The following is a 14452-nucleotide window of genomic DNA, read 5'->3' as shown; positions in this document are numbered from 1 at the left end:
TGATGTGGCAGATAGAGGCTGGGAGGAGGTGTGGCTGTAAAGGCCCCTAAAGGGATGTGGCTTTTGAGCAGAGATCTGAAAGAAGGAGCCCACCACTTCTGGGGGAAGAGTGTTTCAGGCGGTGGGAACAGCACATGCAAAGGCCCTGAGGCCAGAACCAGCTTGGAGGGGTTGAGGCCAATAGTGGGGTCAATATGGCCGGCCTGGTATTGAGCAGGGGGGTAGGGGGAGGCAGGTGGGGGCCTGGAGGGCCAGGGCAGAGCGTTTGGAGTTTGCTCTGGTCTTAGTGCAGAGCTGAGGGCATGCTTTTGGTGGCGGCTGATGGGATAGGTTGGAGATGGGGGCTGGGATCTGGTGCTGAGGAGGGATGTCGGGGTCAGGGTGGGGATGGGGATGGAGAAATGATCTGGTTCTGGCTGTAGTTTGGGGAGGGAAGAGGGAGGGGAGGAAAGGGACCGTGGAAGGTTTCCAGTCTTCAGGCCAGGACAGCGAGGTGAGTGGAGGAACTTGTGTGGAGAAAGCAGATTTGGGGCCGGGCATCAAGTTTCCTCCTGGTGTCTTTGAGGCACATTTGAGGCACCATTAGATTTCCAAGCAGCGAGGGAGGTGGGATTGAAGGAGGTTTCCCTTTGGCTTTTGAAGATGAGTGATGTCGAGGCTTTGCTGATGGGCCTGGTCCAGCAGAGGGGGAGACTCGGGTGCTGCAGGGGACAGAGAGGTGGTCAGCTGCAGGGATGATGCCCTGGAGTTGGTGAGTGGGGTAAGAGGAGCTGGAGGGAGGCAAGGCGGGCTCCCAATGCGGCGGCCAGAGAGGGTGGGCTCACTCTCCTCTGATTGCTTTGATTTGTTTCGGTGAAGGGAGAGGGACTTACCAGTTGGTGGAAAGAGAGAACTGATTGTGCTTCGGAGGCTCCTCGGTTCCAATCCAGCCATTCATCCCCCAGCAGGTTGCTGAGCACGAACGTTTACTGAGCACTTCCTACGTGCTAAGTGATCCCTCTACAGAGGTCACTATTATCATCCCCATTTACAGATGGACGAGGAAACAGAGGCTCAGAGAGGTGCAGCAGCTTGCCCAGAGTCACACAGCTCTTTGGCAGACAGGCCAGGTTTTGATGCTGTGCAACCTGGGAACCAGGTCTAAGGCTCAGGTTTCTCATCTTTCAAGTGGAGACAAGACCACATTGGGCCGTTGGCAGAGCGTCAGTGACCTAAAAGATACGGTGGCACCTGCCCTGCACCGAACGCTGTGCTCAGCCCACGGGAGGTGCGTGAGTGACGGCCACCCCGTCCTGGCCTGTTTCTGTTCGCTGGGTCTCCAGTAAGTGCCACTTGCTGCTGGCATCTCGAGGCTGCACAGCATTTTCGTTGCTTCCAGAAGTCCTTCTGCCAAGGGATCTCATTAAGTCCATTTTGAAATGAGAACACTTGGCAGGGGAAGAGAAGGTAGTTAGCATATTTATTATTCAAATCTGAAATAACTTGTCTGGTAAGAATGGAGAGGCACTGGGATCTGGCCTGAAACCCCGCCCTCTTCCCCCCCATGCCCTCGGAGGATGCAGGGCCTGAGGGAGGAAGGCCGGGTTTCTGCCGGCCTGCTGGCAACTAGCCTGTCCCTGGGATCCAGTCCGATGCGGGAGGAGGCTCTGAAGCTGCAGCGCCAGACCTGTTCCCGGCCTGCTGCAGATGGTGGCTGGAGAGCCGAGATGGGAATTCTTCCTGTTCTTTCTGGGATGAGTGAAAAAAAGTCTAGGGCTTCTAGGGAATTCCGTCTGGTGTGTGCCCTGGGTCTCATTAGATGGGAAGAGACCTGGCACCCCAGACCCCAGCTCTGGCACCTGGGAAGTCCTAGAAGAGCCGTGGGCGCTCAGCACAGCCCACAGGGTCCTTGAGGCTGGATGAATTAAGGCCACGTGTCCCCGAGCTGTCCCCAAGAGCTGCCGCTGGGGCCTTGTTTGCCAAGTTAGGAACATGTCAGAGACCTGGTTTCTTGTCCTCGGCTGTATTATAGAGCAGGCAGAGCTGAACATCACCTTCACCCACGACGCATGAGGTCTGGTGGGGCCTCTGGCTTCTCAGGCTCCCACCTTCCCTCTTCCCCTCTTTTCTGCTGGTCCCATTCGGCCAAGGCTCACCCACCCCCTGTCCCTTACCCTCAGGGCTCCACTTACTGTAAGAGCCACCACTGTTATTTTGTATGTGTGACAGCTTTGTTGAGATATAACTGACGTACAATACAACATACATATTTAAAGTGTGTAATTTGATGAGTTTTGACATATGTGTATTCCCGAGGAACCAACATTACGATGAAAATGATGAACACATCCTTCACCCCTAAGAATTTCCTCGTGCCCCTGTGTGATCCCTCCCTCCCTCCCTGCCCTCATGCAACCGCTGATCTGCTCTCTATCACTATAGATTAGTTTGCATTTTCTAGACTTTTATGTAAATGGAACTGGACACCGCACGCTCCTCTTCATCTGGTTCCTTTCACTCTGCATAATTATCTGAGATTCATCCGTGGCGTAGTGCGTATCAGCGGCTCATTCCTTTTTATCACTCAGGACTGTTCCACTGCGTGGATGTACCGGTGTGTGCATCCATTCATCTGTTGACAGACATTTGGGTTGATTCCACTTTTTGGCTCACGTGAGTAAAGCTGCTCTGAACACTCTTGGTCAAGTCTCTGCGTGGACACGTGATTTCCTTTCTCTCGGGTAAACACCTAGGAGTGGAGTGGCTGGATCATGTGGTAGGTGCGTGTTAAACTGTTTTCCAGTGGGGCTGTACCATTTTGTGTCTCATCCCCTGAGAGTTTCAGTTGCCCTGCATCCTCGCCAGCACTTGGTACACCACTGTTATTTTATCAGTGAAGATGCTTTTGAAGATGCTGAAAGTAGCAAAAGAACGCCCCCCCCAATAAAGATGGGTCAAACCACAAGGATGTGTATTACTTCACATAATTCACCTGATGGTAGAGGGGATGTAGTGCAGGGTTCATCACACTGTGGCCTGTGAGCTAAGAATGAGTTTTACATCTTTCAAAGATTATTTTTAAAAAATCCCCCAAACCAAAAACTATGTGACAGAGACCACACGTGGCTGGCAGTACCTAAAATATTTACCATCTGGCCCTTTAAAACAGTTTGCCACATCCTGGATTAGTGGATCAACCCAGATTCATTCCATTTTTCTATGCTCTCTTCAGCGTCTTTTCCCCTCGTGGTCCCAAAATGACTGCCACAGTTCCAGCCATTCCTGGGAGACTTGACAGTATCCAGCTAAGGAAGAGGGGGTGTATTGGGAGGAAGACTTCTCCCTGAGTGTACCCAGCAGACTTCCCCCCAAAATCTCATTGGCCAGGATTTGGTCCCATCCCCATGCTATTGCTGCAAGAGAGGGTGGGAAGTTAGTAGCCAGCATTTTCAAGGCTTGGCCAGGAAAGAAGAATGCTGTTCATGGCTGTATTTTTCTGTGCCAGTTCTTTGATTAGTTTCCTGGTGCCCGATTGTCTTGAGTGAGTTTGAGCCGGTTATGAGGACCCTATGTGTCCCTGGCCTTGGTTCCTTCATCTGAGATTTGATGTCACCTTTAAGGGCTGATGAGAACGGAATGAGATTTATGTAAAGTGCCTAAAGTGTTGCACATAGTCGGTGCTGGAGGACAGTGTGGTATAATGGTCGCCCAGGGTCCTTGCTGTGTGACCTTGGCCAAGTAGCTTGCCTTCTCTCAGCCTTAACTTCTCTTGTCTGTAAAATGGGTATAAGATGGTCCCCCTCCTTACAGGGTGATGCTGAAGAGTCTGTGAATTATCTGATTCAAAGTGCTCAGCCTGGGCCTGGCGTGTGGTTAGGTCTTGATAAACATTAGCTGTGCACCAGGCCTCAGGATGGGCCCTGGAGATACAGAAGGGAATTGAAACAGCGCTGACCTTCCAGTATCTGCAGCCAGTGGGCAGAGGGGTGTGGAAATTAGCCCTTCTATTTATGGTTAAGAGAACGCTGTGATGGGGAAGCTCAGGGGTTGGGGAGCCCAGAGGAGGCACTGAGCTGAGTGGGAAGGGTAGCAGGGAAGGCTTCCTGGAGGTGGGGGCATCAGTGTGAAGTCTTTAAGGGTGGGTAGGAATTGACCAAGGAGGAGAGGGGAGGAGAGGATGGGACTGCAGTACAAATGTTATAGTGTTTCTCCCCTCCCCTCCCCTCCCTCTTATATACACCCCCCGCCACTTCTCCTCCCCTCCTCGCCCCTTCTTTCTCTTCTTCACTTCATTCATTCATTCACCCATTCATTCAGCAAACACTTACTGAGAGCCTCCAGTGTGCTAGGCACAGGGACAATAGCAGATATTAAGGCATCCACGGTTTCTGCTCTCACGAGCCTTGGTTAGAGAGATCACATTAAAGAAACGATCAGGAAAATACCAGGTAGTATAACAGAACGTGTGAAGGAAAGGGTGCTAAGATAGAGCGGGTCTGGCAGCTCCTTTGTGTCGGGTGGTTGGGAGGGAGAGTCTCTGAGGAGCTAGATTCAGAAGTGAGAAGCATCATGGTATGCGGGCTACAGTCAGTTTGGGGCTGCTGGGCGGTACCTTTCCCGGCAGGAGGCAGCTGGGTGGAGGGAGCTGGGGGTCTCACCTTCATCGCCCTGGCGATGGGAGAGTTCCAGACAGCTGTGAGTCCAGGCTGGCCGAGGTCCAGGAACTCTGAGGCTGCCAGAATATGCCTTGTGCCTACCAGGTGGGTCTGTGGGGCCTACGGGGCGACACACTTTTGTCAAAATGCCAAGGCTGCCTGGCCGCCCCGCTTCCTGCCCTCCTGCCCAGCACAGCGTGGCTCCTGGACAGTGTGGGCAGTGCAGAGGAGGGGCTGTCTACAAGCCGAGAAACAAGGCACAAGATAATAGACCTCTAGCCGGGTCGGGAGAAAGCCGTGCCCGTGTGGAGGCCTCAGCAAGCAGGGACTGAGTGGGGACCATTAGTCACAGCAGCTCTGAGATGAGAGGAGGGTGGCCGAGGGCTGGCGAGCTGGGCAATGGGAATGATAGGGGTGGGCCTGGGAGGCCAGAGGCGCCAGCTCCCCAGCGCCCGCTGTCCCCTTGCCCACCGAGCCACAGCTCTGAGAGCACAGGCCTCCACGCCAGACTTCACCACTAAGTGACTGTGCAGCCTTCAGCCTCTGCGCTCGCTGCCTCAGTGTCCTCATCTGTGTAATGGGGATAGTTGTTCTGCTCTCACGAGATAGAACACACATCACATGAACTTCAGCACCACCTGGGAAGGAGGGGACCGTTTTTATCCCATTTTAAAGACAAGGAAGGAGGGGCTCAGAGAAGGCAAGCCACTTGCCCAGGGTCACACCGTGAGGAGTCAGTCATGGGAGGCCTGCCCTTAACCCTGTGTGTGTGGAGATGACATGAGATGGCGTAGGGCCTGGCCCGTCATTGGTGCTTAGGAAATATTAACCGCGTCCTAGCAGTGTTTGAATAGACGTTGATTTGGCATGTGGGAGGACGTTTTTCTTCAAAAGTTTGTTCTCCAAACGTGAGCGCTCCAGCCGCAGAGCGCCCTGTGGGAACCTGACGCCATCCCACCTACCTTTGCCAGGGGCCTGCTTTGAGCACCTTTACCTGGGAGGCGGGTGTCACGATTTCCATTTGTGAGATGAGGCACCACAGGCAAAAGGAGGCCACGTGAGTGCCCCAGGCCACACGGTGTTTGAGTCTGCCTGGGACAGGTGGCCTTTGAGAGGAGGCAGCTGGGGTTTTGAGTTGGGCTCCCCGGCCTCCCAGAGAGGAGGGGAGCGCTGCCCGGGGACCCCCAGTAATTGGGGGCAGAGCCTGGTGGCCTCAAGCCTGGGTCAGGGGGCCCAGGGCCCACCCTCTCCTCTCCGTTCAGCCGGGGCGGGTGGGATACAGGGGGCTCTCCAAGGCCACCCAGACTGGGGGTCCTTGGAGCTGCCGAGGCGGCTGAGGCCATCTCGGGAAACCTTGTGCCCATCACAGTCAGGCTTCACTTGGGGTTCACAGCCGCCCGAGTCTGAGGAAGTGAAGCAGAGAGGAAGAAGGAGGAGCAGGGCTAAGGCCCTTTATCCTGCCGCCACCTCTTCTGCACCCCAAATCCAGCCCTGTTCTGCCATGAGCCGGGGTGCTCACAGAGGCAGGGTAGCCGGTGTTCAGGAGCCCCGGCTTTGAGCTCAGCCTGACCTGGGCTTAAGCCATGCTCTGCACGCGGCAGCCGTGTGACTCGGGCTAGGGTCTTCCTCGTTCGGTGTCTTGGTGTCCTCATCTGTACAGCGGGGATTACAACCCTTCTGGCTTATGCAGGTCGGGGAGGTGATGGAGCGCACAGTAGGCCCTCGGCGACTAAGAGCTACTCCAGTTCGTTATCATCCTTACTGCAAAGCCCAAATAAAACCACTCCGGGGGCCAGGGGTGGGGTCCCCAGCACCTGGCACAGCGCTTGGCACATAGTAGGTCCTCATTCAAGTGCTTGTTGAAGTCAGAAGGGAGGAGGGAGGGGGCAGGGAAAGGAAGCCTTCTCATTCCTCTAGCCTTTTATTATCCTCGGGGAGAGGCTTCAAATCTTAGGGTGTTGCTTAGGGGGCACTTAGCCCAGGATAGCAGGCTCACTGCTCAGGGATAAATTTCCTAGGGGACATCATGAATCCCTTGTCCCAGTTCTAATTCTTGTTCCCCAAGAACATCTTGCTCTCTTTCACTAACTGATCCAAAAATGTGCAATTTCAGCTGCTCTGGTGGAAAGAGACGCGTTGTCCAACCCCAAGCAAGGCGACCAGACAAAGACCCCAGTAGGGTCCCCTTCTCCTTCCCAGAAAGCCCGAGGAGCGTGTGGCAGCGTTCCGGAAGCCACTGCCCCAGAGCCACTGGGCAGCCAGCAGCATGAATCAGGCGGGGCCCTCAGCCCAGCCTGCTTCCATTTTTGAGGAGGCCAGGGCCTGCAGCTTTATTGGACGCCTAGCTCTTCAAAGAGGGGCTGTAATTACAGACTGGCCTTGCCACGCCAGGCGGCGCCACACAACGGGCTCTCCCCAGTGTGGAAAATGCTGCTTTCCACTTGAGCTCAGGGTGGGGCCTGATAAAGCAGAGAGATGAGTTCCTGGCTGTTTCTAGAAAGATTTCCTTTCCAGATGGTTTTTTTTTCCCCCCTCCCCTTCCAAGGTTAATTAAGGGCATCTTAGGTCATTAAAATGACTATTTGAATAAGAGTGTGATAAATGAACACAAGGAAATTGTCTTGGGCTTGGTTTATAAATAATCTGGGATTGACTTGTCGGATCAAGTTATTTCTGTTTTTTTTTTTGTTGTTCCCATATCAGAATTCTTTTCCCTGTTGCCTTGGAAACAAGCCGAGGGAGAGGGATGCTGGGAGTCGTATGACTGGGGTTCAAACCTCAATGAGTCCCTCATTTCACACGGTGGGCACGTCGAGTGCCTGCTGAGTGCCAGATGCTGAGATTCAAGGGTGAACAGGACACATACCTGCTGCCCCTGGTCTCAGAGTCCAGTGGGGAGACTGACGGGTAAATTGAGTTACAGCTCAGATTGTTAATGATGCTTGGGGGTCATACGGCAAAGTGGGAGCCCAGAGGTGACCGCCCCCTGCCGGGGGGCATGAAGAATCAGGGGAGGCTTCTTGGAAGAGGGAGTACCCTAAGCTGAGCTGTGAAGGACAATAGATGCTGACCAGGTGAGGAACGGGTAGAATGGTGTCCTAGCGAGAGGGAACAGCATGTGCAAAGGGCTGAACACGAGGCAGCAGAGCACATCCCAGAGACCTTGTCAAAGTCCAGATCGTGAGCGACTCCTGTGGAAGATCACGGCTCCTGACATAGATGTATTGTGGGTCTGGGACAGCCGTCTGCCTGGGCCTGGTTCTTCAATGAAGTGAGAAGTCTGGCTGTTGGTCAGCTCTCCAGAACTTTGCTCCATCCCACGGGGAGAGAAAACAGGTTTAAGCTGGGTCGACAGGTCAGCCCTTCCCACATACGGTCCCTGGAGTTAGTCTCTAGGCCAGATGTCAAGAAAGGAAACTCTTTGATTTACAACCAGACAAGTCCTTCTGCAGGCATTTCCTGACCCAAGGAGGTCTGAAGACAACCAGGGAAGTGTGTGGAATAGTTACTGCCCTCGTGCATGGGGCTTGGGACAGAGTTGGCTATTTTAAGGGGTCTTAGAGGTGTGGATAGAGTCTGGCTTCTGTCCTAGAAGGAGGAGGGCTTTGGAATCAGACAGGTCTGGGTTCAAGTCCCAGAACCCCACTTGCCAGCTCAGTGACCTTGAGCAAATACCTTCAGCTCTTTAAAACCTCACTGCCCTTCTCTGCAAAATGGGGATAATTAATAACAGGACTCACCCTGTAGGGTTGTTGTGAGGGTTGTGAGGTGAGGTGTATGGGTGACCAGTTCCCGGCACACAGCAAATCCTCAATTAATGGTTATTATTATTTCTACCACACCCCCTTCCTTATCAGTATAACATTAGTATATTTCGAGGCTCAGGATGCCTACTTCCGGAATGTCCAGTCTTTGGGGAAACAGGATGTGCAGAGAGTCATGTGATTGAGACCTCCTGGGGGAGATTTGGAAAAGACTGAAGTTGCTGAGGTGGTCATGGGGTGCGGGGACGTCCAATAGAGGTGGGAGAACAGGGGAAGGCAGCTCTAGGCAGGGATACAGGGGATACAGCATGTGAAAAAGCCCAGAGGCAAGACTGAATACAGCCATGCCCAATGGCCTTTGCACATGCCATTCAGCCTTCCTGGAATACTCCTATTCATCTTTTAAGACCCTACCCAGAATTGCTTCTTCCAGTTACAATAAATGATCCTCAGTAAATGACCATCTTCCCTTTGCTCTTCTTTCCTCAAGTTCCTACTTTCTTGGTTGGGTTTCGCCTCCCCCACTTACATTCCCATCATAGTGTGTTATTCACTAGTCTGTTATAGCCCTTGGTACTTGTACTGCAAATGTTCTTTTTTGTTTTCTGGCTTTTTCGTCCACCTGAGGGATTCTCTAGAGTGTTCATGTTTGTATCCGATTTGGGGGAGAAAATGATACAGCCTCAGATTTGAGGTGGCCTGTTGGGACACTCTCTCCCCTTAATGGCTGAGATCAGATAGCTATCCCGAGGTCTTCAGGGACTATAGGTCCCTTCAGGGTCAGCACGGAGCTCACACAAAGTAGCGGCACAGGGAACATTTGTTGAATGAATGAAGGACCGCATTCTGATTTCTGTGACGGCACACACTTGTCTAGAAATGGTGACCTCTGGGCCCCACCTCATACTGTGGATAAAATTCCCCTTTATTTCCTGGATCACAGCAGCTTCTCCAGAGTATTTTGGATTAATTATGTAAGGAGATGGCTTTCTTTCCGTTTTCATGCCCAGCAACATCCCAAGAGTTTCCTGGAGAGAACAGAAGAGTTTGCAAAAAAAGTCCTCTGGCAGGGAAAGCGCTCAGGCTGCCCCAGTTTTCAGAGAGTGACGCTTTTTATAGTCACACTTTCAGACCACATTGTACCTAAGGGGAGCCGGGAGCGGGGAGCAGGCAAGCAATCTGTCTTTCCAGCTCCCTTCTGCACCCCTCTCCCCCATTGTGGAAGGAGGTGGGACCTTGTGATCCCGCCTGCTGCTTGGTCTCCTCTGCTTTCCCCAACATTTGTCTTCGATCCAGACTGATTTGCCAAAGGCCAGTCCTCCTCTACCTTGTCCAAGGTGCAAGGCTGGGGGTTGCACACTCTACCACTTAATAGCTGTGTGACCTTAGGCTGCTCATTGAATCCCTCTGCCTCAGTTTTTCCATCTGTAAAATGGGAGTAATAATCCTATTACAAACCTCATTTCATTGTTGGGAGGAGCAGACAGTGTAATACAATGCCTGGCACACACAGTAAGGGGTTCCAACAGCATCAGTGACAATGATGACTTTGATGATTTCATCTCTGAAGATCAGAGAGGCTCAGTAACTTTCTCAAGCCCACACAGCTAATAAGAGCCAGAGGCAGGTCTACAAACCCTTAACCATGAAGCTATATTGATTTAGCGTATCCTGGGCTGGGGCTAGGGTGAGGTGACTGAGGCACACACCTAGGGCCCAAAATTTAAGAGAGCACCAAAATAATGGGTTATCAAAATAAATTACTTTTAATGCAGTAGTTTTTAAAAAATCAAAATTAATTCAAAAATCCATGGTGAACAAACTGTCGACATTATACATAAAGACAGGATCAGTGTCACTGATTTTTTCTTTTGCCTCTGACTTCAGTATGGGTCGGCACAACACTGAACGAGTCTCTTTTTGTTGGACGATAAGGTTTTTACGAATTTTTCACAAATATAACTGTGATGAACACCCCTGTATAGCAAAATGTTTGTATAGATCCTTCTCGTTTCCAGACAGATTTCTGGGTGTGGAACTGGATCATGAAACTCGGGATCAAAAGGCAGGCACATCCTCCCATCCCAACCTTTTATTATGAAAAATTTCAAATATACAGAAAAATTGTGCAGGACATACACATATACCGACCAGACAGATTCTATAATTGCTCACCTTTTGCTCTCTTTGCCTTAGAAAAATCTAGCCAGCCATCCATTCCTTAGTGTATACTTTTTTTTTTTGCTGCATTTCAAAATAAGTTATAGATACCAGTACACTTCGGCATGCATGCCATTAACTGGTCATTGTTTTTAAGAATTTTGATCTTCAATGTTAAATTCCCTTCAGGAAATAATATACCAATCTCCGTTTCCACCTGTGGGCAAATGTATCTCTTTTACCACAGCCTGGCCAACGCTGGGTGTTATCACTTTAAAGGTGTTGTAGGTGCCGCTTTGATGTAACGGTTTTCCTCCGGAAGGGTCTCAGTAAATTTTTCCCACCTCTGTGTCCAGATGATCTGTTAAAAAGTTGCGTCCCTTTCTAGATCTTTAGGTATTTCTGGTGCGGCTTTTCTGGGGTTAGATGGGGAGGACTCAGCTCTTTCTCATGACTGCTCCCACCCTGGAAGTTCCTGGCCCTCTGGGCAACTGGCCCACCCACTGCAGGAGGCTGGCTACAGACCAGGTGAGGAAAGTGGGCAAACCTTAGTGGCCAGAAGCCCTGGGACCCTGAAGGCTGTATGGGGTGGTGGGTGGGGCCAGACACATGTATGGAGGTAGGATCTGGGGCCCTGTGCACATTTTTCTCATTTGCATCATGGGGTGCAGGCTGCTACAAGAGACCCTTGTCTCCCTCCCCTCTCTCTCCGCAATTCTGCTCCAGATCTTGGTTTCCCAATGGCCCAGGCACTATCCTGCCTCTGGGCATTTGAATCTCTTGTGATTTCTGTGGGTCAGGAATTTGGGAGCAGCTTGGCTGGATGGCTCGGGCTCAGGGTCTCCCGTGAGGTTGCAGTTGAGGGCCACAGTCATCCAAGGGTTTGCCTGGCGATGTGGGATCTGCTTCCAAAATGGCTCACTCACACGGCTGGAAGTGGGTGCTGCCTGTTGGCTGGGGGCCTCAGACTCTCTCCACGTGGGTCTCTCCACAGGGCTGCTTGAGTGCCTTCACAACATGGCGGCTGGTAGGACCCAGCTTTGGAAATCACACACTGTCACTTCTGCCTTATCTCTTGGGCACACAGACCAACTCGGACTCATTGTGAGAGGGAACCACTCTGGGGTGTGAATAACAGGGGTCAGGGATCCCTGGAGGCCACCTTGGGGGCCGCCTACCACCCTGGAAGAACTTGGCAGGTGACGTCACCTCCCTGGGCCTCAGTCTCCTCCTGTCAAATGGGTTCACGTGAGGATTCATGAGTTAATTCCTATGAACGCTTAGAATGGCACTGGACACTCAGTCACACTCTCAGTGAATATTAGCCACAGTTATAGTGTCCTACTGGACTGGGAGCCCTCAAGGGCAGGTGCGTCCTCAGTCTCTGTATCCAGTGCCTGGCCCGGGGAGGGCAGTCTCTGAATGTTTACATGAATCAGTGAAAGAATGAATGAGCAAACGAACATCTGTAAGGACTGGGAATCCAGAGAAGGAGGAGATCTGCGTCAGCTGCATTGTCAGACACCTCCATGAAAAACTTTCTCAAGTGAAGCCCTTTGATCAGTGTCTAGGGAGCAAATATTTGTTCAAAACTGAGATGACGTGGGTGGGGGAAAGTGCTGGGGATGCAGTCAGACTGATCAAAGTTTCACTCTTGGACTCGGCGTTTGAACGATAAATATTTACTGAGCTCCAACTCTGGACCATGTGCTGTGTCAGACCCGGAAAATGGGGCAGGGGCGGGGATGAAACAGCCCAGACCCATGCTCTGGTGGTACCCTTGCTGTGTGACCTTGGGCAAGTGAATCTACGTCTCTGAGTCTGCACCTCCTCATCTGTAACACAGAGGGTGGATCCCTGCTGGAAGGAGAAAGCTCCTTCCACAAGTGTGCCTCCCCTTAGGGAGGCTGCTGCTCACCGTTTCCGGACAAGCACCCCCTCCAGTCTCAGATGCTGCTGCCTCGCATTTCCCACCCCGCCCCCCCGCCACTACAGCTCCACAAGGGTTAAAGCCCAGGAGCTCATGTGACCCAGTATAAGCCATGAATCATTCCTGTTCATCCCTGTGCCGCGCCTGCCCACCCAGGATGGGGCAGATGCTGTGCCCCAGGGTTGCCATGGCAACTCTGCCTGTACTGAAATACAGCCCGGCCCAGTTCCTTCCTTGGGGGACCTCGGGGGTTGTTTCACCTGGCTGGGTGTTGCCTTTTAGGGAGGAGGGAGAGAAGGCTGGAAAGGCGAGAGAGACAGAGAGAGAGAGAGAGAGAGAAAGAGAGAGGATGAGAGAGAGAGAGGAGCTTAGGGAGGAACAAGTGGAAAATAAGACACAGGGGGAGGAAGGAGAGGCTGGGAAACTGACAGAGAAATGGACCGCCAGAGGGAGACAGACTGACTGCCGGCCAGAGGTCCACAGACGCTCGCTGCCTGTCACCCTAGAGGCAGTTTCCCAACTGTTCAGCCTTCCCCGGGCCGCCTGATCTCCGACATACGTGCACACAGGCGCCCGCGTGCACGCACGTGCAGCCGCATCTCCCCTTGCGCCCGCGGTCAGGGCATAGGGCGGATAGGCTGCCGGGCACGTGCATTCACAGTCAGCTCCGCGGGACGGTGAGCGAGTTGGGACTTGGAGAGGAAGAACAAATGGGGGCGGACGTCAGCTCCCTGGGCGGCCGCCTCCCCGAGGCCCCTCCGGCATTCCTGGGCAGCGAAGCCCCTCGCTGAGAACGGGGGCTGATGTCATCCTGGGCTGCCAAGCCAGGGGACCCGGGGCCCTGGTGGCTGCCTCCAGAAATGAGCTAGCTGCCTGCCGGCCCACAGGTTTGGAGCCCCCGGCCGGAGGACAGGAAACCTGCGTGGGCCAGGTGAGCAGGGCCCCGCCGCCGCCGCGGGTGCCTGGGGGGTGCCGCCTACTTGGGGGAAAGTGAGGATCCAGGTGCCTGAGGGTGCCCGGGGGCCACCGCCTTTTCCACCCCCACCTCGCGGGGACCGTCACGCCCTGGAGCCGGCGCGGCAGCCCAGTTCCTCAAAGCTCCTCGTCACCCGAGCCAGCCGGCCAGCCGGTGAGCGCTGGGAACTGGATCTTGGAGCGGCCAGCGTGTTTACTCACAACTCCGGGGGGTGGACTCGCAGCCTGACCCTGAACTGCCTCAGATTCGGAGCGAGCCCCGCGGATGCCGCTGGCTGCTGGCTCAGCGATGTTTATCTACTCTCGGGCCGGCTGAAGAGGGCTGCTGGCTTTCCTCTCCAGGCAGCCCAGAACTCCCGGCGGTGCACAGCAGGGAGAGGGGAGAGGACCCGGCGTTTCGCGGCTTTCCTGCCTCCCCACCTGCCGGCCCCATGGATTACCTGGGAGACAAACTCACGGTGGCCCAAACCCACATGACCCAGTGGATGGGGACCGTCCGGCGGTCCTTCCAGGAGGCCCTCAACTTAGTGACCAGCACGGTGGGCCCCGAGCGGGCGAGTGGGGAGCCCTCCGGCCGGACCCCCTTCAAGCGCACCTCGTCCTTCCGACACCTCGCTTCCCGCAGCCGGGAATCTTTACGCCGCTTCTCTGCGCGAAGCCAACAGAGATTTTCTTCCCTGAGGAAAAGGCAGCCGGACTCGGAGCCACCAGATCTTGTAAGCTTATTATGTTTTTCAAAATATTAAAACAACAGTGAGAACTCCTCCCCTCCAGTGCAGCCCCTGCCCCACTCCAGGGAGGTGGTGGGGTTCCCACAGATCCAACCGGGGAGGTTGCCTCTTCCAGAATAATTGTCCGTCTAGCCCGACCCTGTCCTGCTCCCGCGCCTGGGAAAGCGGCGTGTGGTGGCGATCCCCCTGACAGTGGACTTGCTCGCTCCCCCAGAGCGGTCAGGACATTTATACCGGATTCAACGTCTGTGCGGTCGG

The 14452-nt window shown here is 53.6% G+C and overlaps 1 protein-coding gene across 9 annotated transcripts in view; it reads left to right on the top strand.

Annotated features, from left to right (window-relative positions):
• Positions 1 to 14452, top strand: part of KIAA1671 (KIAA1671 ortholog) — a 186043-nt gene that overhangs the window by 107240 nt on the left and 64351 nt on the right. The window contains exon 7 of one of the 9 annotated variants that reach the window (XR_007471639.1): positions 2568 to 2759. The exons of 6 other annotated variants lie outside the window; for them this stretch is intronic. Coding sequence is in view for 2 of the 3 variants with exons in the window: in XM_049697807.1 (XP_049553764.1) it covers positions 13895 to 14179 (285 nt within the window). In the remaining variant the exon portion in view is untranslated. Of the gene's footprint in view, positions 1 to 2567; positions 2760 to 12598; positions 14180 to 14452 lie in introns of those variants that run through there. 2 more of the 9 variants (XM_049697806.1, XM_049697807.1) reach the window with 2 other exon arrangements.

This window comes from Orcinus orca, chromosome 15 (genome assembly GCF_937001465.1).
Source record: "Orcinus orca chromosome 15, mOrcOrc1.1, whole genome shotgun sequence".
NCBI classification, from domain to species: Eukaryota; Metazoa; Chordata; class Mammalia; order Artiodactyla; family Delphinidae; genus Orcinus; species Orcinus orca.
The sequence above is the reverse complement of the archived record's forward strand: the minus strand, read 5'-3'. Positions and strand labels throughout refer to the sequence as shown.